The following is a 24,650-nucleotide window of genomic DNA, read 5'->3' as shown; positions in this document are numbered from 1 at the left end:
TCAAAAACAGCTACAAGAATTTTGTTTATATTACCTAATTGTATATTTGATTAACAATTTTGCAATACAGCAGAGTAAATTTCCATCCGAATAGTCCATAAAACATACTGTACTATACTAAGGAACACCGTTTATGGCGTTTGAAGAAGACGAGTTTTGAGTTCCCTTGAAACGCTGATAGCCTTGTGACGACTGCGTTGTTGTCCGTCTTGTTAAAAATCAGAGGATGGGATTAACTGTCACTTACTCGCCTCTTTGCGTTAGTGTACTTACTTAGCCCCGCCCCCTTTACCACTTGGCAACATCGCATGACAGCTTTCCGTTCATTCGTCTAGCCCATAAGCTATCGATTGTGTCCCACGCTTTAGTTGTGGAGAGTTTTTGTCGGACCATTTTCAAGAAAACTGATGCGACGATGTTATTTATATTTCGTGAATGAATATTTTTATTACTGCTATCAATAACAACCCTACAGAATTGCACGAATTGTAATGTAATTAGTAAAAATGAAAATGATGGTGACGCAAAAGTTATCAGTTCAGAATGTACCTTCTATACAGACAGTAGAACGAAGGGTAAGCGAGCTTTTACGATCCAATTCAACAACATACAGTATATTTGTGAGTCTCTCTATTCGTTTTATGATACAAGTTACTTTCATACAACTTATCCGATTATAAGTTTATGTTGAAACCGTTCAAGATTAATGGACGTATAGGAAGAGCAAAATGAAGTGTGAAATATATATATATATATATATATATATATATATATATATATATATATATATATATATATATATATATATATATATATATATATATTCATTTTTTAATTTCACTATAATTTTTGTAAGGAATATTCTATTCCTATTAAATGTTAGTCTTTATTTTAAGGTTCCCAACCATCGTTGCTTTAAATTCATATCGGAGAAAAGCAAATAGGACGGGAAAATTTACCCAGCTTTGAAATTACGTTCGAGGCTAATCTTTGTATAAATTCGAGCTCCCTTGTGGTCTGATTGTTAGCATACGCCTCTTTCGCGTGGAAGACCCGGGTTCAGTTCGAGGCAGAAGCTCATGTGGTTCGGATCCCGCGTTAATCTGTAGGTCCGCGTCTCATATAGCCTCGCTGGTGAAAGGCAGACCGGTAGCCAGCCCAAAAATGTAGGGGGCCCGGCTGAAGTCAGGGGGGCCTGATCCAACCAGATTATAGTTCATCACCGTATTATAGTTCATTTGCAAGCCTACCGTGAGAATTTTAGGGGGGCCACCAAACATTTAGGGACGAAGGCCCCCCGAGACCCCCCTGGATACGGGCCTGGTGAAAGGTGCGCTAAACTGAAATCAAATTAAATCAAATTAGTATAAATTCTTTGGTGTCTATGACGGTAAGTGTGAAGTTAAAGCCGAAGGGTGTAAGTTGAAGTTTAGTGTCCCTTTTAAGTAGCGAGAAATAATCACAATTTGAGATACGCTATGATGTGGGGTGCACATTCTGATTACGCCACTGAGGTTGCTTGATACACGTGTTGCGTAAAGATGCCTTAAATCGTAGAGTTAGTCATTGAAAATTTTAATTTTTTGTGTGTGAATATTTAACTGTGAAGATCTGGCAACACTGGCGGGTACGCACCTTGCCTGGAGGTGTGAGTAACAATTTGCTCTTATAGTTGAAGAGGAGACTTTAAAAAAAAGAAGTTAAAAACCAAGGTCTGTTAAAATCCTCCTTTTCCTCCTCCCTTCACCCCTTATATCAACGGTTATCATACACTGAACACCCTTGGCCTCATATTACTAACAACAACAGTTCTTATTCTCCTGCGTTTGGCTGATTGTTGATTATAAAAATAGAGCCACGAATAAACGATTCATTTTTCATCGCAGAACCAAGAAGTCTAAACAATAAAAAAAAATCCCACTTATTCATACAACCTTCACACAAGATAAATTTTTGTTATAAGAATGGTTGAATTGGGCCACAACCAGACAAGATGTCACTCGTACTTTTAGAAACGTAGCTTGGTGACAGTTTATAATGGATTTATCTCAATATAATTAATTAACTAGTTTCCGTTATAACTAGTACCCTTTATATTAAGAAATTGGTTTACCAATCAAAATACATTTATATATTTAGCTTCTAAAGAAGAAAACGTCCAACGGCTATGCCCTTTAGGCTAAGGGAGACTATGATTAAAGCAAGTGAATAATAATAATAATACAGTGAAACCTGTCTTTAGCGGAATCGAGCGGGACTTGGAAAAATTTCCGTTAAAGTCCGGTTTCCGCTTAGTGGAGGTAGACCTTTCCTTTCTTTTTTTTTTTTTTTTAATACTTGCTTATGAAGGGGCATACTGAGAAAATATATTGCTGTACGTACATTGTTCGATTACAGTACTTCTTTCTTCTACGAATAAATACACAAAAAAATTAAAATGGATACAAAATATACTATGCAAACGTTTTCTTTATTTTTCTAATAGCCAAGCAGGGTTTTCTGTGTACATTGCTGCTTGACTTTCCGCATACACTTTAGCCTGAGAAATTATACTAAGTGAATCAATCATTTTTCCGTAAGGCAAATTTTTGCAGTTCCTTTAAACTTCTGAGAGCATCTTGATATGTATTTATTCTACACTTTTCTTCGAACTCGGTATCGTATCCCTCTTCTTCCTCTATCTCGTTTTCTTCTTTCTGACATTCCGTATGATTCTTGATTAAGTTGCGGGAATTAAGGACAATTTGTGGGGGTGAATATGAGTAGTGATTGGGGAAGGTCAACACTGTCTAGAAATATTTAACAAAAGAACGAACATTTTATCGCAGACAGTGTAATGTATGTGTCTCACAGAATGTCTAAACGCTGTAGTCTGGAACTCAGAATTTTCCGTTAAATGTTTATTTGTCTTTCCGTTGTCCGCATAACACAGTTTCCGCTTAATGAAGGGACTTTTACACGTTTTGTTCTCCAAAATTCATGGGACCGTGAAATATTTCCGTTTAATGAAGTGTCCGTTGAAGACAGGTTTTACTGTAATAATAATAATAATAATAATAATAATAATAATAATAATAATAATAATAATAATAATAATAATAATAATAATAATAATAATAATAATGGAAGAATTGGTGGAATGAGAAAGTGGAAAGAAATTGAAGTATCCCAAGAATTTATACCGTATACCGAACATTGTAAGCGTCATCAACTCTAGGAGGCTCAGATAGGCAGATCACGTGACCAGAATGGAAGAAAGTAGGAACGCTTTCAAAGTTTTAACTGGGAATCCAATCGGAAAAGGACCATTAGGAATACCTAGGTCAGAGTCCAAGACAATATTAGGATGGATCTCGTAGAAAGAGGAATACAAACTACAAACTGGATCCTAATAAACAGAAGTCAGTGGAGGTTTTTGTGAACGCGGCATTGAACCTCCGGGTTTCATAGACTATAGAGTTAGCTAGTTAGTTAGACTTTTTAAATATTCATTATTTCACAATTTCATAGTGCTGATGGTTATTAATGAAACTTAGTACAAAAATTCCCTCATTAGTAAAGAAATTGTCTAGTCGCCATTTTAGACGAAATGGGAATAGAAAAGATGTGAATTCCCATCTCGCCGAAAATGGCAGAAATTTTTATTTTGCAGAAATCAGTGATTAATAAGCCGTTAGGCAAGATAGAACTAAGAAGTACAATAGTGATAAGGATCTGGACAGAAAAAAATAGATGTTACAATGCAAACAAATAAGACATCACTATTCTAGTATACTGATATTCAATACTTACCAATGAGTAAAGATTCCCATCACAAAGGGATAGTTTCAGAAGCTTTAGGGCTCCGAATAATCCTTCCCCGTGTGTCCCATCTTCTTCGCTAAATCATGCATCACGTCTTTAAAAATAATAGAGTCTACATTCTGTCCCAACATATACAACAAAAACCAGTCTCCCATCTTGGATTTCCGCACAATGGTGTCTATAACATCGCGTTTGATTAGCCTGAATCTGAGATACAGCAAATATGCCCGTATTCTCGGACTCAAAATAATCACTCCGCGATACAAAATCACCAAAAAAGTCAGCAGTCCCAACAATAGGAACCAAAACCAGAGGAAAATGTAAATTTTTTCGTTGACAACGTTTAACGGCAAAATACAGACAGCGTCGTGTCTCTCCACTTCACCTGAAGAACCAAACTTGTGGAAGGTGCATTTGGTCATGCGAGGGAACACATAAATCATTGGATCAGTCCGGTTCTCTTGGTCGTCCTCCATGAATTTGATGACATTGAAGCCAAACATTATAAACTCTCCATCGAAGAAGCGGTCCATCAAGAACATCTGACCTGTGAATAGAAGAAAAGGGAATTTCAATAACTTATCTGTTTTAAAAGTATATTAGAATAGTGTTATTTTCGTTCCTTATTATAACAATAAATTTTCTTGTCTCAGGTATTGAAGTGCCTTGTTCAAGTAAAATAAATTCTTATAAAACAGTCCGTTAAATAATAAAGCAATGTTATTTAATTCATACACTGGATGCTTCTCTCTTACTGAATGGTTAGCGCACTTGTTTCTAGCACCCGTTGTTTAAGGTTGGCCTGACACTTATTATGCATTGCTTTCATGTAACTTCCATACTTGCATTGAAGAACATAATAAGTGTCAGAAATATGAACATTACGTAAAAATAATGAAAAACGACTGAAAACTTTCGAAATGTGGTTGTGGAGAAGAATGGAAAGAATTAGTTGGGCCGTGCGTAAAACGAATGAGAGGGTGTTAGAAGTGGTGAGGAAGAAAAGTTTTAGATATTATTAAGAAGAGGAAGAAGAACTGGTTGGGACATAGGCTAAGAAGGATGTAATGAGAAACGTGCTGGAAGCTATAGTGACAGGAAAGCCAGGGAAGGAAGAAGAAGATTACAATTGATGAACGATATCAAAACAGAAAAATCATATGTGAAGAGAAAGAGGTTAGCGGAATACTGTAGAGCAAGGAAGTTTGTCAGTTGCGCCAAGTAACCTGCCAATAATGGCAGAATTTCTATGATGATGACGATTATTACGTCAGATATCGCCATCTACGGTCTGCTTATATGAGACTGGTATATTTGAAAAAATGAAATGAAATGAAATCTTAGAGTTTTAGGTCCCAAAATTATGCTGGCTAATCTAAAGAAGACGGTGATTATGAGAAATGAATGAAATGGTGGAATGAAGAAAGTAAGAGGAAACGGGGGAACCCCGAAGAAAAACACCACGAAGTTCACTTGGCGGGGCTGGAATCGAACATCTTAACGTAGGTCCGAACCACATGAGCTCCCACCAAGAATCGAACCGGGTCTCTCGTACAGAAGGCGCGTACGCTAAATATATCCACAAGAAAACACTCTATACGTATGGTATATGAATTACAAGTACTCATATCTATCTATATATATAAAAGAGAACGTACAAAATTTTGTCCGCTCATCACGCTAATACGGCTGAACCAATTTCTTTCATTTTTGGGGGGTTATTAGGATTTGGACCCTAGATGGTTTTTATCATATCACTTTAATTTTTAATTACCAGTGTCTTGAGATAATTGACCATTCAAGTGTCCATAACGTACAAATCCTTTGTTATTAGTTCATCATAGGTAAAAATAAACGTATTTATATGCAACCCGCATGACCGTGTCACTCGGCGGGTTAACATAAATGACAGGCGATATACAGCGGAAAATAGCTTGAATCTTCTGTTTAAAATTTTTTAATTGATTTGCTTATTTTTACAGACACTTTTACAATATGCCAGCACCGGGATGACCGCAGCGAAGCGGGGCGGGTTAACATAAATGACAGGCGATATAATGTTAAGATTTACTGCAATCTTCTATGGTTTTTATCATATCACTTGAAAGCGAAAAAGTAAAAATTATCTAAGTAAAGTTTATTGCGTTCCGGGGTGACCGCAGCGAAGCGGGGTGAACGCTGCTAGTTATACAATATGCAGTGATCGAAATCATACTGTTTACATCAGTAGCACGTATAGAAAGACAATTGACAAATTTTACGTAGGAGCAGGGGCGCACCCAGAAATTTTTGTTGGGAAGAGTCCAAAGTTTGGAGTAAGGTCCAATACTATAAGACACTACCGGTACGTTATATAGTATTGAACCGATGTTATTGTGCACCCGAAAATACGAGAAGTAATTGTTCAGTGCTTTTACCTATATTCTCAGCATAAAATGATAGAACTAGGCAGTTTATATATATATATATAAAGAAGTTCAGATGAAGAGTAAGATCAAATCTTTAGGTTACAACTACATCATGGTAGCAACTATTGTGCGACACTATACCTATATGGATAACATTTGTACTTGTTACTAACTATAGAATACAAAAGAGATCGCTGCTGCGTATTTAGCCGAGATACTATACCCCACGCACTTCTTAGACAAATGTAAGATCAACATTAACCATGAGAACCGTTTGGGTACCAGTTCAATGCTCTATATGTATGTAAATATCTCAGAATCATCTGTTGATTTTTGCTGATGGTTAATTTATGAGATATTTAGCTAAGGAAGTGAAAACAAAATGTGCAAATGTTCGCGGAAGGAAAGAAACAATTGACGTGATAGCAGAGAGTTTTTGCATCTTTGGTTTCTACAAATGTATATATCAACAGATCAAATGGGCTTCTTACGCGCAAATTGCTGTTTTTTTTTTTTTCTTTCACGTTCAAAGCCAAGATAAGTTACATAGAACATAACGGCGGAATCGTAGCGGCTGTTGCTTGATGACGTATCTAGCCAATGATATCTCTTGATGTCAATGTCCACCGTTTCAAACAGAAGATCTCTAATGCGAAGATTCGCCAGTGTTCGTGGTTTCTTTAATTTAAGGTTCTTCATAAACAAAAAAAAATAACTTCCCTGTGTGTCAAATAATAGATATTTTCCCTAGAACAAGACATTCTTGGTAAGTCTTTGCCCGTGTATCTCCCAACTTCCTCAGTAACGGTTTAAGACATATTATTATTAGTCAGTGGTGATAGGGCCGGACTGAAGCCAATTTTACTGATTAATCAACTCGAGCCTCTGCTAGAATAAAATCTAATCTCGTTTGTCAAATACACACGAGAATAAATTGAAATTTTCTTGACAATCCCAGTGATTGTGGCATCTGGAGAAAGGAAAAATAAAATGAAATCTTTACGATTACGCCCTTTAGGCTAAGGAAAACAACGATTAAATCAAATTAATGATACTGGAAGAATTGACGGAATGAGAAATTGGAAAGAAACGAAATATCCCGAGAAAACACACGAACACCATGTTGTCCACCACATACTTACTTGGTTGAGGCTCGATCAAGGAACACCACTCACCAAAGGTAAGAGCTTTACCAATGACTGTCTTTTGAGCACACACAGGCTTTAGCTTATGTGAAATGGCTAGTAAAGACATTGTGCTAAAGAGATTCTGGTATACTTTTAAGGGAATCTGTCTGGGTAAAATGATGAGGCTTCGAAAGCAGCAAAAGAACATCACATTTTGTGTTAAATTAGGTCAGACGCTGGGACACTTAATCTGCCACACCAAGTGCATGGTGAGCACGCTTGTGAGTCCGCTGACCAGGAGCGAACTTAGGCAAAAATTTTACCCGGGTAAAGTGACTTTATGGCGCCTTCCTAGTCTTAGCCTATATTTTTCATTTTATTACAGTGATTTTAATATTTTAAACTCATTTTTCAAAAAGAAAAATTAATACTCAAGTACTTGCTATACATACATGTGGTATCAATTACACTGTTTTTTTATTATTATTATTTATGTGCCGATATGTACGTATAAATAAAAACAATATCGAACAGCATTTATTGAATGCTACTATCGGTGACATGATTACTGATATATTATAAATTGTTTTGTTATGTTAATAACACCAGGAGTCAATCTAATATACATCAGACTATGTAAAAATTTGTGGCAACTCATGAAATACCAATAAATACATTTCACATTCGTTGAACATGTTTTACGCTCAGCAATATAAACAGCGATACAGCCTCCCTAGTATATGAAACTCTCTTCTTCCATGGTAGAATGGCAAAAGATGATGTAACTGACCCTACTTTACAAGAATATAAACCAAAAAAGTCAGTAGACAACTCGTTATAAAATTTACTTGTTAACGCTCGTTTTTTCGGCCGCTAACTGTGGCGCCCTAGGCAGTCGCCCGGGTTGCATGGCCCTTGGTCCGCCCCTGCCGGTGACCCAAGTTCACGAGTAGCTCAAGCGATTCACAAGTGTTAGTATTTCCACTAAAGAAAATAAAAATCCAAGAGGTATCAGATTGAGAAGAATTGACGCAACGATTGACCAGAGTTCACGAAAACTTTAGAGAAGTCAGCAGATGAGTAGCGGTACCTCACTTTGAAGATCGAACAGTTGTTCAAATGGTGGCGGAGGTTTGTTTCAGTGAAAGAAATCAAGACTTGGCAACGCGCGCTCTGGTGTAGATGATCAGAAATATCCTGCAGAACTGCTTGTAGAAGTAGTATGAATATTGGTAGAAGTGTACCAGTGACCAAAATCATTAGTTTGAAAGTGTTTCATGAGTTTCATGTGCAATAACGGTTTCTGTGGAAGTTTCGTTTATTTTTTATTTATTTTTTTATTTTTATTTTATTTTATTTTTTTTTTTTTTTTGGCTGTAGTGTATACAGTGCGATACGCCAACTACGCAAAACACTTTTTAAGAAATTTAGTTTTCTTTTCGGGGAGTATCCATTTAATGTAAGGAGAGTTGTTATTCAAGAATATTCCATGTAAATCAGTGCTGTAATAAAGACCACCATCCATAGTTTCTCGAATTCGAAATAGGACCTCTTGAAATTTGGCTTTTTCGTGATTTTGGACAGCCCTGGACAGCTCTGAAACTATGCACTTTTCCACACAGGTCCTCTGAAACTTTTTCTCTTATTTTGATGTGAGGAATCACCTCTTACAGTTTGTCGGTTTAGTTCATTAACACCCTATATTACAAAAAAAATGTCGTATATATCGTATAATTATAAAAACAAGTATAATAGTACTAATAATGGCAACAATATACAATAAACTTAACTAGTAATCTTCACTTCCGAACTCGAAATCGGCGTCACTGTCCTTACCATGTTTTAAAAACCCTTCTTAAGGGGCAGACTAATAAATATTTTTCAAAAGCTAACAATTTTTCTTTTGCCAGTTTTTCGTAAATGAACAGAGATAATGAAATGTAACTTACCTCAATAATAGATAATGTTATTCTACGCCGGAAAATACGAATCGAAAGAATTTTCAGTGTTGCCATCCATAGAAATTACAGTGTAACCAGAATTTGAATTACCCAAAAATCTAGGTTATGGCAGCGGCTAGAAAAATGAACTCAACGGCAATTGATGACTTATCATGCTGTCTGTGTTTCTGCTTAACTACTTTTCAAATAATATTTATATTTTAATTCTATTGTTTATGAAAAATTATTTTTGTACTCTTTATTACAAAATAAATACAAATATTATTTAAAAAGTAGTTAACAAGGAACACAGACAGCATAAGTCATCAATTGCCGTTGAGTTCATTTTTCTAGTCGCTGCCATAACCTAGATTTTTGGATAATTCAAATTCTGGTCACACTGTAATTTCTATGGATGGCAACACTGAAAATTCTTTCGATTCGTATTTTCCGGCGTAGAATAACATTATCTATTATTGAGGTAAGTTACATTTCATTATCTCTTTTCATTTACGAAAAACTGGCAAAAAAAATTGTTAGCTTTTGAAAAATATTTAGTAGCCTGCCCCCTTAACACTACTCTGAACAACAACAATATTTCCACCCCCTCGTAAATGTAATTGAATTTAAAGAACGGATGCAGGGTTGCCACTCGCCAATTCTTAAATCGTTATTGATTTATTTTAGTGAGGATTACTGTCAAAAACCTCAGTGTGCGTGTTTTATAATTATTTAATGGATATCTGCAATTTATTTGTGCATTCAAAAACTGCAAAAAAAAAAGTGCTTTCTAAAATTATCGTATATTCACCTATTATCGCAAGAACATGGTCGTACATAGCATTAAAGCTTAAATTATTGTATATCATGATAAATTATTGTATGGTTGACAAGCCTGGACATAACGAACATTTTTTTCTTTCTTACGACTGAAAATTAGACCGCAAAGAACGGAAAGAACACAAAAACTAGAAAGCAAAAATGAACACAGCACTGACGAATATTGTTTACAACAAACACACGACACTCGTTATGTGTGCGATCATATTCTTAATTATCATTGGTGAGCCCAGGGAGAAATTGTTAAAAACTTTTTAAAAAAATACTTTCTAAACCGATTTGTTCCCGAACAGTGGGTTCGTGAACCATGGCTTCATTCTATAGAGTGATTGAAAAAAAACTTACGGATTTCGTTTGGGTCTAGAATTTCTAACTGTAGTCCGATTTTCATGCGTTTTCTGACAAGTGGTCAAAGAAGGGTGGGAAATTTAAGCAGCGTAGCATAAGGGAACGCCGTTTTGCCCGGCATCCCTTGTTAATAAGAAAAAGTACGTATTTCATTATATATAAATTGTTTGCTTGTAATTATCACAATTATTTCCACTGCAATCTTCATGATACTGTCTCTCGCCTTGCTTTGACAAGCGGAACCCACGCATGCGCGTCACTCAGATGCACATTTTATGTCTTTCCTCTTGTCGTATGCTATGTTCCTTGGGCTTCCAGGCCTACTGCAAGCATTGGAGTTTTCGTCTGCTTTCTGTCGAATGCGCATGCGCAGCTACTTGTTTCTTACTTCTGCTCATTCCTTTAACCCTATATTTGCTTTAGGTATAAGCTAACGTATTCGCAAGTATTACCAACTCTATTTATTTTGAACTAATCTATAGTTTCTGTACAGAACGTACGAGAGCTAACGTCAAGGAAATAGAAATGGAAACCAGAAATGGTAAGTTCAACGCCTTTTTAAAGCATGTCGCTTATGTAAATGATAGTATAAAAATAGTTATGCTTCAGTCGTAATTAAATGCATCGTAACTGTAATCATAATTAAAGGCAAACTATTAATCTTCATCATAAATACATAATACACTCAGTGGCGTAGCCAGAAACTCTTTGAGGGAGCTCACACACACAAGCATAAATATAAAGCACTGTCACCGACTACCAAGAGAGCCAGCACTCCCTGCCCCTCGCAAAGATTACTTGGGCCCTTCAGTATCTGGATATCTGTCACAAACAGGCCCCAGAGTTGTTATAAATGCATTCTATTTACACCTTCTAATAATATATATACCTATATTCACGAATGAGCGTCTGAGGTCCGAACCCAAGATGACAAATTTCTAGGGGCGTCATATTTTTTTATTAAAAAAAGAACAAGATTGAAGTATGGTATGCGGAGAAAGAAGCTCACGAGAGAGAAATAAAGGGAACTATACTGAAAACAGTGTTCATACAACAGTGGGGCTGACTTTTCTTGTCACAACGGTAGTGGCAAGAAGGAGCTGAGACAATTGATTATTGGCTTCTAACGTAATTCACCCATTTGCTTCTGTATGCCCCACTAAGCCCTCAAGTAGGGGGGTCTGTCCCCCCAAATATTTTTTATAACCCTATATTTCCTCTCGGAATAGCTATCTTTTGCTGATTGCAGTAATATTATATAACTTTGGCATCCCCATTTCGGAATACCACACTACGCTACTGATGTTTACTGGTTTAAATTTATCCCGTGTAGTATCGGCCACGCCTCAAGAAAAACAGCAAATATTCTCCAGTGTACCTTACATTGAAATGAGGTTATGGATTTTTGAAGCGGTATAGCAGAATATAAATTAAGTGTTTGTGGTAACACCCATAAACACACTGAGAAAAATCCGTTCTCCGGACAGCGGTATATTCTTCAAATATACGGTATCCTCTTGCTTACTATAGAAATCAGTACGGAGCATACGTTATCCGTATGCTACATAGGCACTGCCCTTAGATGTTACATCATGTCGTTGCAGGATGTCTAACATCTAACAGTTTTCCGTATATCACTTACATATACTTATGTTACCTTGGTCGGCTATATGTTATATACGTCCATTTGTATGTGAGATCCTGACCGCCTACATTGTTTCATACGTAAAGTGCGTATAGATGGAACACTTATACAGAAAGTATTGTAAAACATGCGTTTTCAGTTATACGTCTGCTGTACGTTAAGTCCAAAAACTACAGGAATTACGCATGTAACCTATCTTTTTAAGTACGCCACCTACAATTTTTTTTCTCAGTGCACCCATAAACCACATGTTGAATAGCTGTAGCCAGTTTCTTGCGACAAATGTATGAGAGATTTCTTGGGCGACCTAAGGAGTCGATGACTGGCACCCGTCTGCGGGATCCGATGCTTCCCTGTCTCACTCAGAGGTAATCCTGTTTCTTCTAATTTATTCTCTATAGCGACAATATTTTGTCTGGAGCAGAACGTGAGGATGCCCTTTACGTGGCAACAACAGGTTCCGTTCTCAAAAACGCTTAACGATAAACACACATTTGTCCAAAGAGTATACCATTCTCACTTTCCTGATCACAATTACCCAATAGCACACAACTGTATAGCACTACAATTGCTAATACACTGGCCCAATTTCCTGTTTCTTGTTGACATTGGCAAGCTTACCATCTACCTAGGTAATGGAGGAAACTTAAACCTTCACATCACACAGCTCCTCATTCCAAATGTAAGGTACACTGGTGAATATTTGCTGTATTTCTTCAGACATGGCCGATATTACACAGGATGAATTTAAAACACCTATCACCAGTGTATTGATTATTTCCCACAAATCGCATGAAAATCGGACGTGAGTTAGAAATTCTACATCCAAATGAAATCCATGAGTTTTAAAAAATCACCCTATATACATTGGTAAAAGTGAGAGAGAACGCGGGGAGACGTCATCCCCCACCTCCAAAAAATATGTACGGCGTCCCCCTACCTTTCCAGATCCATTTTTACCCCTGTCTATAGAAGGACTCGAATTGCTACGTTATACGATTCTAGTGTATAAATAATAATACTTATTTAGGAGTGTTGACGATATATATATAACTCTTGTGGATGATTCACACAAGAACAGAATCTATGTAGACTTCCTATTTTTTAAAAAAATAAAAAATCTATTGTTTTGTTCCCTAAAAATAAACGTCTCCTAAAAATAATACAATATTTACATTCGACCTTGTCACACACACAAGTTACCATATTTCAGTTTTAACCTTGAAAAGAGAACAATGAACCTCCCTTCTTTCTTTCCTTGATGAATTTTGATGACAGATTCACTGGCTCAAAGAATGAAGTTGATGAAAAACAAAAACAAAAACAAAAAAGCATGTAAATTAAGAAAAAAACAAGGTCGTTGTATTTTAGAAAAATTTTCCGTTCTTATTCCTTAACCAAATATTTTATCTTATCTCTTTTTTTTTCGTTGTTTAATACCTTTTCATCGACGTAACAACATCTTAAAGTCTCTTTTCTGGGAGGTCATCCAATATGTTGTCATCACGGGTACACTTTCTTCGAGAATATGTCTTTTTCTCTTCTCTGTTTCCTGCATTTGACACAATTCAACATTTTTTTAAATATATTTTTTTTTACTCAAAATATTTGTTAGTTGTGAAGCAGAGAACCTGACATATGCACATATGTAACCATACATAAATACAAGAACCATCTGCTGAAAGATATATGTAACAACGTCATCGATTGTAAAAGACAAAGTGTTTTCTTACATCTTCCGCATGATGGATACACCGTACTATATCTGTTTCTTTCGCGATTCCAATATTCTTTTTTTTTTTTTTTTTTTTTCGTGTAAGATTAATAACTCTCTAGTTTAAATGGTTCATAGCGTTGGAAGATTCGTAATATACGTGGTTACATTCTGGTTATGACAGTTTACAAGGACAAATTTATTTTCGGGTGATAATATACGTCATGGTACAGTAAATCATTGTCTACTCTTACTAAGACAGTGCTCAGTGTAGAGAAACAATGTTGCTTTTATAAATTACGAGATATACTAACTGAAATCCCCGATCCTCGCCCGCGAAGAGAACGTTTATGGAAAATATTTCGAAGGTATATTTGAATCACCTACCCTTCCCCTAATGAACCGCACTTGAATCCATACGGAAGGATAAAAACTATCACCCAAGTATTGCGTTCAAAAATTAATTTGGAGTCGCAGTGGCTCAGTGGTAGAATGCTCATCTCTGGTGCGTAGGGTCCCTGGTTCGATCTCATCCCGCGCTAAAGTTGGCTTTGTATTGGATAAACACCTTGTGTGGGGGTTTACTCAGGGTTCCCCCAGTTCGTCCCATTTTCTTTATTACATCTCAGCATCATCTTTTTCCTTAGCCTAAGTCATAATGGTGGGACATGAACTTTTTTCTACTCCCATTGTTTTAAAAATAAAATAATGTCGTGCTGCAGATAAGAATTATGAAACTCACCTCAAAGAATTATTAAAGAAAACTCACCTCAAAATTAATTGTGACTTGATAAGTTACCAGAAGGGTTTAAGATTCTTGATGTTGTTGTCTGATTTTTTTTAATCTAATGTAACTATTACATTCCATTAGTATAGATAGATAGATAGAGAGAGAGAGAGAGAGAGAGAGAGAGAGAGATGCAAGTGGTTTAAACAGGACGTTTTCGTCCTGTTTAGACCAGTTTTCGGAGGTGACACTCTATATCAGATAAGTTCTTATAAGTATGTTCCTATATGAATGTACGAAACAGTTTCCAATCCCTTTTTTATTCCGCAAAATGTGGCGAGTCTCTTTGTCCTCTCAGGATGGAAATTTCGTTGTTTTTTATTTATTTATTTGTTTATTTATTGTTGGTACGAAGTCTTTTACTGTTGAATGAACAATACCGGTTAAGAAATTCGTTGCCTCATCCTTGTCCCCTCTAGTAAAAATGTCCACGGTAATACATATAGAGCTTTACAAATGTCATCCCTTTCTCTAGTAAGATAAAAACTTTCTTTTTGAGGTGGCTCGTTGACTGTAGAGGAAGAAGTGGGAGGAGAACACGAAAGGTTACTTTTAGAGACTTGTTGGAATAAATAATTTCTTAGTTGGGACGACAGTCTCTAAAGGAAAAGTTTAAGATGGCACAGTAATCTAAGTTGTGCTTTTACGTGTGTTATGCACATTCACAAATCGAATCCGTGAATAAAATACTGTAGCCCACAGAGAAAGAGTCATTTGCATCTTATGTCGATACATTTCAGGTCCAAATTACAGTCACCGAAAATGACAAGTTTATCACTCTACGAAGAATTTGTGACACGCTTGAAGTAAATATCGATGATTGTTCCTGTATTGTCTATAGGAACACCTGACAAACAAAATTTGTACTTTTGGTTAGACGCGCCTCAGCCCAAACAATTTCACAGTCACGAACGAGGTCATTCCGTGCTTTGCTTGCCCATTTATTATTAATACACACTAACACTCCTCCCAGCGAGTCTTAAGATTGTTTATGCATATAGAGAACTGATTTGAAAATGGTAGTTCATTGTACTTACCTATTCGTTCAGCCACGATTCACTTATCACTAAACAGCTATATTCCAGTAAATCAGTGATATTAATAAGCACAGTCCTTAAGTTTGTTTCGAATGCTTTGTATGTTTTAGTAATATACCTTAATAATGGTTTTCTGATCACTACGCTTTGAATCAGGATTGACCTGGATATATCACTTACTAACACTGAACATAGAATATGGAGCATCTAATTTGTCACACTTTTCTTGTGTGAAATCATTGTGACACGATCACTGTCACTGGACTCTTGCCATTTATTTTGAGCGTTGTAAAGTACATTTGAGAAGTACGCTGTGGCAACAAAACTTTATTGTCTTTCACTGGGTTTCCAGCTTCAAGTTGTGTGTGATGTATTGTCAATGACAAACTCCAGACGTAATCTTACTGCAAGGATCACAAAAGAAATGATAAGACACAAAGATACCATAAATATCCTGACCAAAGCGGGGGCACAAACTTAGCCTGGCCTACGAAAGGACGCGCCTACCCTTATTTTGGGACTCGGTAAAAGATTTGAAAACACACTCTGGAGCATCTTATAGAAACCTTAAGCTTTAATTTGTGGCCCAGATAAGTTGAATGGTATGGCCTCTAGGTAGGACTCAAAAAATCAGGACGCCATGTCGACTGGAAAAACGAGTCTGGCATCTAGCTAATCTAAGGCTAAAAAGTGTAGACTTGTATCAGTTGGATTTGTATTATTACGTCGCCTGGTTTCAGAACTGGCATTTAGGTCGGAACTTTTTTTCGAGCACTGCCTCTAGAAGTCTACATAGACCGGGATGATCGAGCAGATTGACGTTGACATAAATAATCTTCTCAGAATCTGACACTAATTAGATATGCTATCGATAATCAGAGCAAATCGAAAAATAAAATAAATTGTGCCTAATTCTGTCCAGCAACAATTCTTTCCTAATTCTTTCCAGGACTGTATGTGTAGTGGTAGAGCTGAACAATTAGGAACTAAGGACTTGAAATCGGAGCATTGTTATTTCAAAAGCAAAACTAGATCAAAATATGAAGTGAAATCTTTGAGTTTTACGACCCATGGTTATGCCGGCTAGGCTAAAGGAGAAGGCGATAATGAGAAATGAATGAGATGGTGGAAAGAAGAAAGAGGGAGGAAACGGAAGAACCCCGAGGAAACCCACGTACACGGTGTTTGTCCACCACAAAGTTCACTTGGCGCGAGTTGGAATCGAACCCGGAACCCCATGCACTAAAGCTGAACGCTGTAACACTGAGCCACCCAGACCACTAGATCAAAATAGTTCGCTCGAGCATAAGTTGTTTTCACTTCACCAAAGTGTGAATAAATGCCGAGAACTAGAGTTCAAATCACCGGATGTGAGAAAATTCAATTGAATTCGAGAGGATCACTGACTATCGACGACTTAAGTCACTACTTCAAGTCATTTTGCCATATAAAGACCGAATGAGAAAGAAATTAACGTGAGTTCAAAAGAGTGTTTCTGTCTACGGGATTCAAATCACTACTATAAATTATCTTGCTATTGAGAGAGAAAATTCGATTGAGTTCAAGAGAATATTCGACTGTTGAGGTATCAAATAACTACTTAAATGTACCTAGCTATGAATAGACAGGATGGCAAAGAAATTCAACTGACTTGAAGAGAGTGTTTGTCTGTTGAGGAATCAGTCACCAATTCAGATCTCCTTACCATCAGATAAAATAAACGTTAGCTCAACTTACTTTGTCATAGAAATACAGAAATGCCAATAATTTGTATGAATTTGAGTTGCACTAACTAGAAAGTTCATATCACATCATCAGATCATACAGACAAGTCAGTAGGAGATCCTCTTTAAAATAAAATAACATGGAAGCAAATTAGACATAAATAGTAGGTCTTAAGCTTTGTATAAACTCGATTTGGCAATAACCACACACATCGTATGTAGACCACTTCATAAGAAGTACAGACACACATTCGTATACAGAACAGAAGCCTTATCATACAATTATCTGTGTCATCAGGTAATAATAGCTGCATGTTGATCTACATACAGATCATAATGACGTAAATGTATTAACACACGGAAGGAATCATACAAGAATATATATATATATATATATATATATATATATATATATATATATATATATATATATATCTGTTACACAATGTGTAAGAATGGTGACGCAATCTCCTCGCTTAAATCATGTTTGGATCCATTTCACTCGGCGCGTACAACGTTCCGTCCCATTTCGTTGGCAGGCTTTTCAAAACTAATGTTAATTCTTTCGGCTTTGAAAAGAAAGACACAGACAGAGAAAGAAACTTGCATCACTTGTGTATGTCGTCTCGTCTGCTCTCTGGACTCGAACCAAAAACCTTTTTTCTCAAGGAATAACAAAGCCAGAAAACTAAAATAAAAGACATGTGGTTTTGCAAACAGTATATATGTGTGCAGGATATATATATATGTGTGTGTGTGTGTGTCAGGGTGTCGTAACTTGGCTACACCACATAATGTACTAAACTTGTCACTCATATGATGTCGCATCGCTGCCACAAACTGCACACGTGGATCTCGTACGAGTTTGTGCTTTGCAATATAGCTATTTGGCTATGCATGTACCAACATGTTGAACATGATTCCGGCTTTTTTGATTTCTAATAGCTTTGTAAGTTGATAACTCTATACTTATAAATTAGTTTGAAACATAACGAATGAAAGTATGGAGGAAAAGAAATGACGATACGTTCATCTACTATGTTTGTCTTCAAAAAGATTTCCGCCGCAATTTTGTGAAGTCTAATCGAGAATCTCAAAGAGTTACTTTTCTTTTTTTCTTGCATTAATGTGTTTGGCAGTTTTGTAAATTGACGACAAGTTTTAGCAAAATATCTTGTTTGTAAACATAATTCACTTTAATATGCTTGTTTGATATATTATGTCCTATCTAAAGGCTTATAAATGTGATTTCGCCAGTATTGCTAATAGAAACTTCTTTGAAAAAAAAGAAAAAGAAAAAAGAAAAGAAAGAAAGAAATTATGCTATAAATGTATCACAGTATTAATTATTTTGGTTTAATTCACGTTTCATTCTTTTTTTAAATAATGAACTTGGTGGAAGCTATCTACATACAGTCATAATAAAAAAAATATCCATGTTCCTTTTAAAGGTCTCCTTTAATTAAATAAGTGAAGGATACACTTTAAACCCCAGGATGAGAAGCACATTTTAATAGATGAAAGTTTTAATCTTAGCTGTGAAGACAATTCTAGACTCAAATGCAAGAGTTTTATTTAATAATATATACTGAGTTTTGTAGTGGAGGACAGCAGTGCACTGGAAAAAAAAAATTCTGTAGTTTAAATTACCAAATATCAATGTAAAATCATTTTCCCTTTATTTTGTTAGTTGATCTACCTTTCCTTAGATTAAATTACAAAATTTGCTGGGTTCTTTTTTTTTTTTTACAAATTTTCAGTAAATTTATAAGAAAATATTATATTTTTATTGATAAAAATGTAATTTTACACCAAGCCGAGTCCGAAATATATTTTATCCTTTAGGCCCGAGCCCGTGTGATAATCAAATGAGTCCGAAATAAGCCCGAATTTCACAAACTTCATAATTAAGAAAAAACTGATTTTTTATTTAGAGCAATTAGAGGTTTAATTTTGCATTTGTGCTTTAAAAGTTCTCCAGAAAGAACAGTCTGATAAATATCATTATACATTATATTTACAAAGTTAGGCCCGAAAAAGACCCATGAAATATGTATTTTTACATATGCATTTTTGCATATTGAACTCGAAAAATCTATAAAATGTATATGGGACAGTCTTTCCTCTGATAATTCAAATTTTTAAACTAAATATGATTTACCACTTACAGAATTGTTATAAACTCATTTCGCTAATGCTATTTTTATCTGTTATTGGAAATTGTACCACTGTAGGTTGTCAGAAATTAAAGTAAGTGAATCATCAATAACACGTAATTTAAGAGCCTCTTCGGTAGTGAAAAACTACTATCCTTCCATTCCACTTAAAACTGGTCATTATGAAGCAATCTGTAAAAGTGTCGAGTTAAACTGGGACATACTTTTATTGTTTGTGTAAAGTTTTTCCTCATTTGTCAGATGCCAAACTGGACCTGATATTCGGAAATTTCTATTTGATATTTTTTTCGTTACAATGAAATATAGTGAAGAGAAGACATGAGCTGCATTCAAAGACAAGATTCCCAAATTTAGGGAGTATAAGAAGGGTGCCGATTATATTAGCATTCTTGAAACCACGCTTTAAGCTTTTGAAGAATTAGAATCTATGCCTGATGAACTTGAAACTTCACTTTCTTGTATCATATTTGGACTTTTCACTCTGAAAATGTTAGAGTAGTCAATGAGGAGATTTAAATGTGCGTTGGGATGTTGGGATGATTGGAGACTACTGCTGGTTACTTCAGTGAAGAAAAAAGCTGTACCATCTCATAAGGAAAACATCAAAATTTGAAGATTTGGAGAGAATACAATGGGGAAAATATAAGTAATTGGAGTAATGGTGCCGGAAACGTTTATTCAAGTAGTTGTGTGTATAACATACAACCAATCCATTTCTTTCTTTGCTTTCGTTTTTAATTTTAAGAATCTCATGCTTTGGTAGGTTAGTTACTAGTCCCCGATTGCAAAGAGACTGTAACACGATAGAGAAAATCTTAAAACGTTTTGGAATTCAGTTACTAAGAACTGTAAAATCAAACTGGTCACAAAGAAGTTTTTTTTTCTTTAAATGTGCTTTGGTAGACATGTTATAGTCATTCAGTTTGCCTACTCACCCGTCTCTCTTAGTCTAAATAAGCGCGGCTCGTTAAATGAAAGATCTCATTTTATTTTCGTCAACATTTTGCTTATATATATTCAGAAACAGCTAAAAGTAAAAGCTCAATTCAAAAAAAAATTAAAAAGAACAGAAATATTGCTTTTTTTCCCTAAATGTTGCAAAGCTACTCAGAAGAAAAATATCTTACTTTTTGCAACCTGATCAAGGATGAGGGAAATTTTCTCTTTGATTGTAATGCTAACTACTTCTCCTTATGTAACACATTGAAAACAAGTAGGTTTTCTACCTCACTGAATTTCTTGCAAGGTATTTTGAGTTTTATAGCATAGAATACGGAGATTTGCCGTGTGTGTGTGTGTATGTGTGCCACTGTTAGATGTAAGTGTATCACTGTTAAGAGTACATATGTTAGTGTTGGGAATATGGGTGTGGTTCGAATTAGTGGAATTCTACTGTACTTCATTTTGAAAAGAAAAGCGAAATTGCCCGAAGAAAATTCGCATACATCTGATTTAATTCCATATTTGGATGACAATACAGGAATTTTGAAAGAGAACAAGGTGGCCTTTCTTTGACAGAATAAAACTACAGGACTACCTTTCATGACAGTATTTTTTTAGCTGCAAGGAACATGCTTGCTATGCAAAACCGCGTTGTAAGAGATTAATTTGTTCTGACAAACGTCCACACTATTCAAAACCGCATTGTTTGTGGTCTATTTAGAATGGGTTTAATTGAATTTTCATATCGCAAGAATTTAGTGATATAAAAGTTTAAAAAGGAAAGAAACATTTCAATAAAATAAGAGATATATACAAACTGATACAGATATCAGTTTAAAACATATAAAACTTGTCAGGCCCGTATCCAGGAGGGCTAGGGGGCCTGCCCCCCTAAATTTTTGCTAGCCCCCTAAAATTTTCACGGTAGGCTTGCAAATGGACTATAATATGGTGATGAATTATCATATGGCTGGATCGCCCCCCCCCTAACTTCAGCCGGGCCCTCCCTACATTTTGGGCTGGCTACGGGCCTGAAACTTGTTTTTTAAAAAAATAAAACATCTGTTCAGTTGAATCATTCCATCGAATAACAATGTATAGCAAGCACATTTCACTGAATTCGAAAGAAACAGATTTGGTTTGATTTAAACTTAGCGTCCATTTTAGCAATGAGGTCATATGAGGCGTGAACGTACAGCTTAATGTGGGATCCGAACAATATCAGCTCCTACCGGGAATCGAACCCGGGTCTCTCGCGCCAAAAGTGCGTACGCTATCGGCATAGCCTCGAAAGAAACGGAGCTCTCGAAAGAAACGGAGAAAACTGTAGTATGTTCCTGAACTACGAGCAAGGCATTCCTCAAGTACATTATCAATGATTGAGCAATATCTTTGTCTTACCAGTAGCTAGTTTGCATATGACGACAGTCATGTTTCATATTGCATGATTCTATTGGTAACTCACACATCACAAAATGTCCCATAGAATACAATGCTTTAATAACAAATGAAAATTAAATATTTCAGTTTTACGTCCTACTGTTACGCCCTGTAAGTAAAAAGGGACGGTGAAAGTGAATTATAAAATGAATTGATGAGAAATATAAAGGAAACGGGAGAAGCCCGAGACATCCCACAGACACGATTTTATTCACCATAATTTCATACGACCGGAGATGGAACCAGAGATTCCTCTTGTAAGAGGTGAGTATTCTACAATTGAGCCACGGTGCTCCCCGTTTGTCATGTTGTTATGAAGCACAAACCAAAACTTGACTCGACTTACACAGTATTTCCACCTATTTATACATGTGTGTTGTTTACTAGTGTTAATTCGCAATTTAGAAAAATGAATTGGCAAACCTTTCGAAATTCATAAATATCTGTGTAATAATAAAACAAACGCTTATGCAAGGTATTTCACTGTACCATGATCCCACAGCCTTCCATACTTTTATCCATGCTATTTTTTTTCGAGTTATTTAAAACTCACTTCGTGATCTTTATTTCTTTCTTTCGTTTGTTCATGTATATCAAAAATACTTTAAGAAAACCAAATGAAATGGAAATTATATTTTTTCCGAACACATAAACATGAAAAGCCTAATAATGCCATTGTGTAATATGTGAACTGTATCATACAAAAGTGTTATCCTTCGCATCAGTTGACGGTCTGAACAGGGCACCACTCGTTGTGTTACCCAGGCCGAGGAAAGTGTTGTGTTCTGTAAAGAGTAATCTAGGCCAAGCTGACTGGTTGAGACCAAACGGCAAACGACATACATATACATACACACACACACACACACACTCACATATACATTCTCTCCTTTCGCTTGTGTGTGTGTGTGTGTGTGGTTCTCGATCAAGACCCAGAAAATGTTGCCAAACAAAACTACTGTCTTCACGTCAAAAGGAAGAGAAGACGAAAGGAAAATTTAACAACAAAAATGAAAAAAAAAAACTTTTTTAAAAAAAGAGGAAATGGAAGAAGCTTGTCTGCTCCTAAAAGAAACTTCGCGCCCAGCCAACTGAAAATAATGCTTAGGATAACCTCTAAAATGTGTAACAGATAGTGATAAATACCAGTTCGTCTCTGATTGATAGGCCAGTCAACGGCAAATTTATACAGACCAACAGCAAACGGCTTACACGTTAATCCCTGTCAATTTATCAACATTTCAGGTTAATTTTACATTTTCTCATGGGTTTGGATATGTGTTACGTGGCAATAAATAGCACACATCTAACCTAAACTTTGTTGTTTAGACGAAGGACCAAACGATCTCATTGCTAGAACTTTAAAGTAAATTGTAAGAAAAATATTCTATTTTCTTTTCTGTGTACAAAGCGTTTCCGGGATTAATTTGTTTTGTACATTTGTCAAGCAAAGAATATAACACAGATGTCAGTGATTGTTCTTAATTTGGACTCCTATACTGTTCACCGATTTTCTTCTGCGTCTTAACTTCAATATTGCTTTACTTTTAATTTTGTTTTATTTTCTGCTTCTGCCAGATGAGTCTAAGTGCACAAATTAGTAACTTGCGCTCAAGAAATATCAACATAAATGCAGCGGCAGGTGAGCGTGTAGTTTAATAAGACCAGTAAGCGCGATATTGACTGACAGTCAAATTCTACATTTAGTAGTGTGATCACTGCGATATATTTTGCTGTCAAAGTTGGAAAATATTATTCAGGAATAACCACTACAAAATATATCTTTCACTAATGTTACTAGAATCCAATTCAACAAGGACTCCGTTTGCCTCATATGCCTGTAGACTCTGAATCTGTATCGAGTCAATACACTGATTCAAGTGGGAATCATCCTACAGAACATTTATCGTAGAAGGCAATCGCGCTGCTGATTTGCTGTAAGTACGGCCATTACACTCGAAACTGTCTGGCGAAATTAGTCTGATATCGATGTGGACACACTCATCAGTTTCCATGTAATGTGGAACAAAATAGTATTTTGTGCGACCAATTACTTCTTCCGTCCTCACCAAAAGAGTATACCTGACCTTCCCAAATCATCACTAAAAATGTCACACAAATAAAAAAATGTGTGTTTTCATGTCCACACTTAAGTGAACTTGAGGTACCAATTCGATTGACAATTTATAAAAAATTAGTAGACAACACCATCATCATCATCATACTCGTCATCATCAACTATCAAACTCTGACACTTCTCAAGACAAATCGCCAAACCAAACTAGAATACCTATAAATCAACATTTCCGTACTTACTCCAAAAAAGAACAAAACTTCTCTACATCGCTCACGATTGTTAAGAAGTAGAAAGAGAGTGAGTTTCTGAGTGAACGAGATTAGTGAGATCAATATACATGTAATAAAAATATTGATAATGTTAGATGGATAGTGAAATATTGACACGCTTGTTTCGCCTGATGGACGAAGTATTGCCTGTGGGCCTACTTTATAATTTAGTACCGGCTCATATTTCCTCAACCTGAACTTCTAAGTCCCCGTGCTTCCAGTGCATCTTTACGGTTTGTCCCTCGACCTTGTTGCCATTTGACGTGTAACGCCTAATTCACATTAGGGGAGTGAGATACGCCCACTGCGCGTCTAGATTAGATCCTAAGTGCCTATTAGTTGACCTATTGGTCGAGTCAGCCTTTCTAGCA

General features: G+C 36.0%; 1 protein-coding gene across 3 annotated transcripts in view; it reads right to left on the bottom strand.

Moving 5' to 3' along the window:
* Positions 1–24,650, bottom strand: part of shakB (Innexin family member shaking B) — a 168,615-nt gene that overhangs the window by 50,548 nt on the left and 93,417 nt on the right. For all 3 annotated transcript variants that reach the window (XM_081764292.1, XM_081764294.1, XM_081764293.1), the window contains exon 3: positions 3,793–4,351. In XM_081764292.1, coding sequence (XP_081620418.1) covers positions 3,837–4,351 — 515 coding nt within the window. In that variant the 3' untranslated portion in view covers positions 3,793–3,836. The remainder of the gene's footprint in view (positions 1–3,792; positions 4,352–24,650) is intronic.

The sequence above is a fragment of the Thermobia domestica genome, chromosome 7 (assembly GCF_964235325.1).
Source record: "Thermobia domestica chromosome 7, izTheDome1.hap1.1, whole genome shotgun sequence".
NCBI lineage: Eukaryota > Metazoa > Arthropoda > Insecta > Zygentoma > Lepismatidae > Thermobia > Thermobia domestica.
This window is presented reverse-complemented; position numbering and strand designations above follow the sequence as displayed.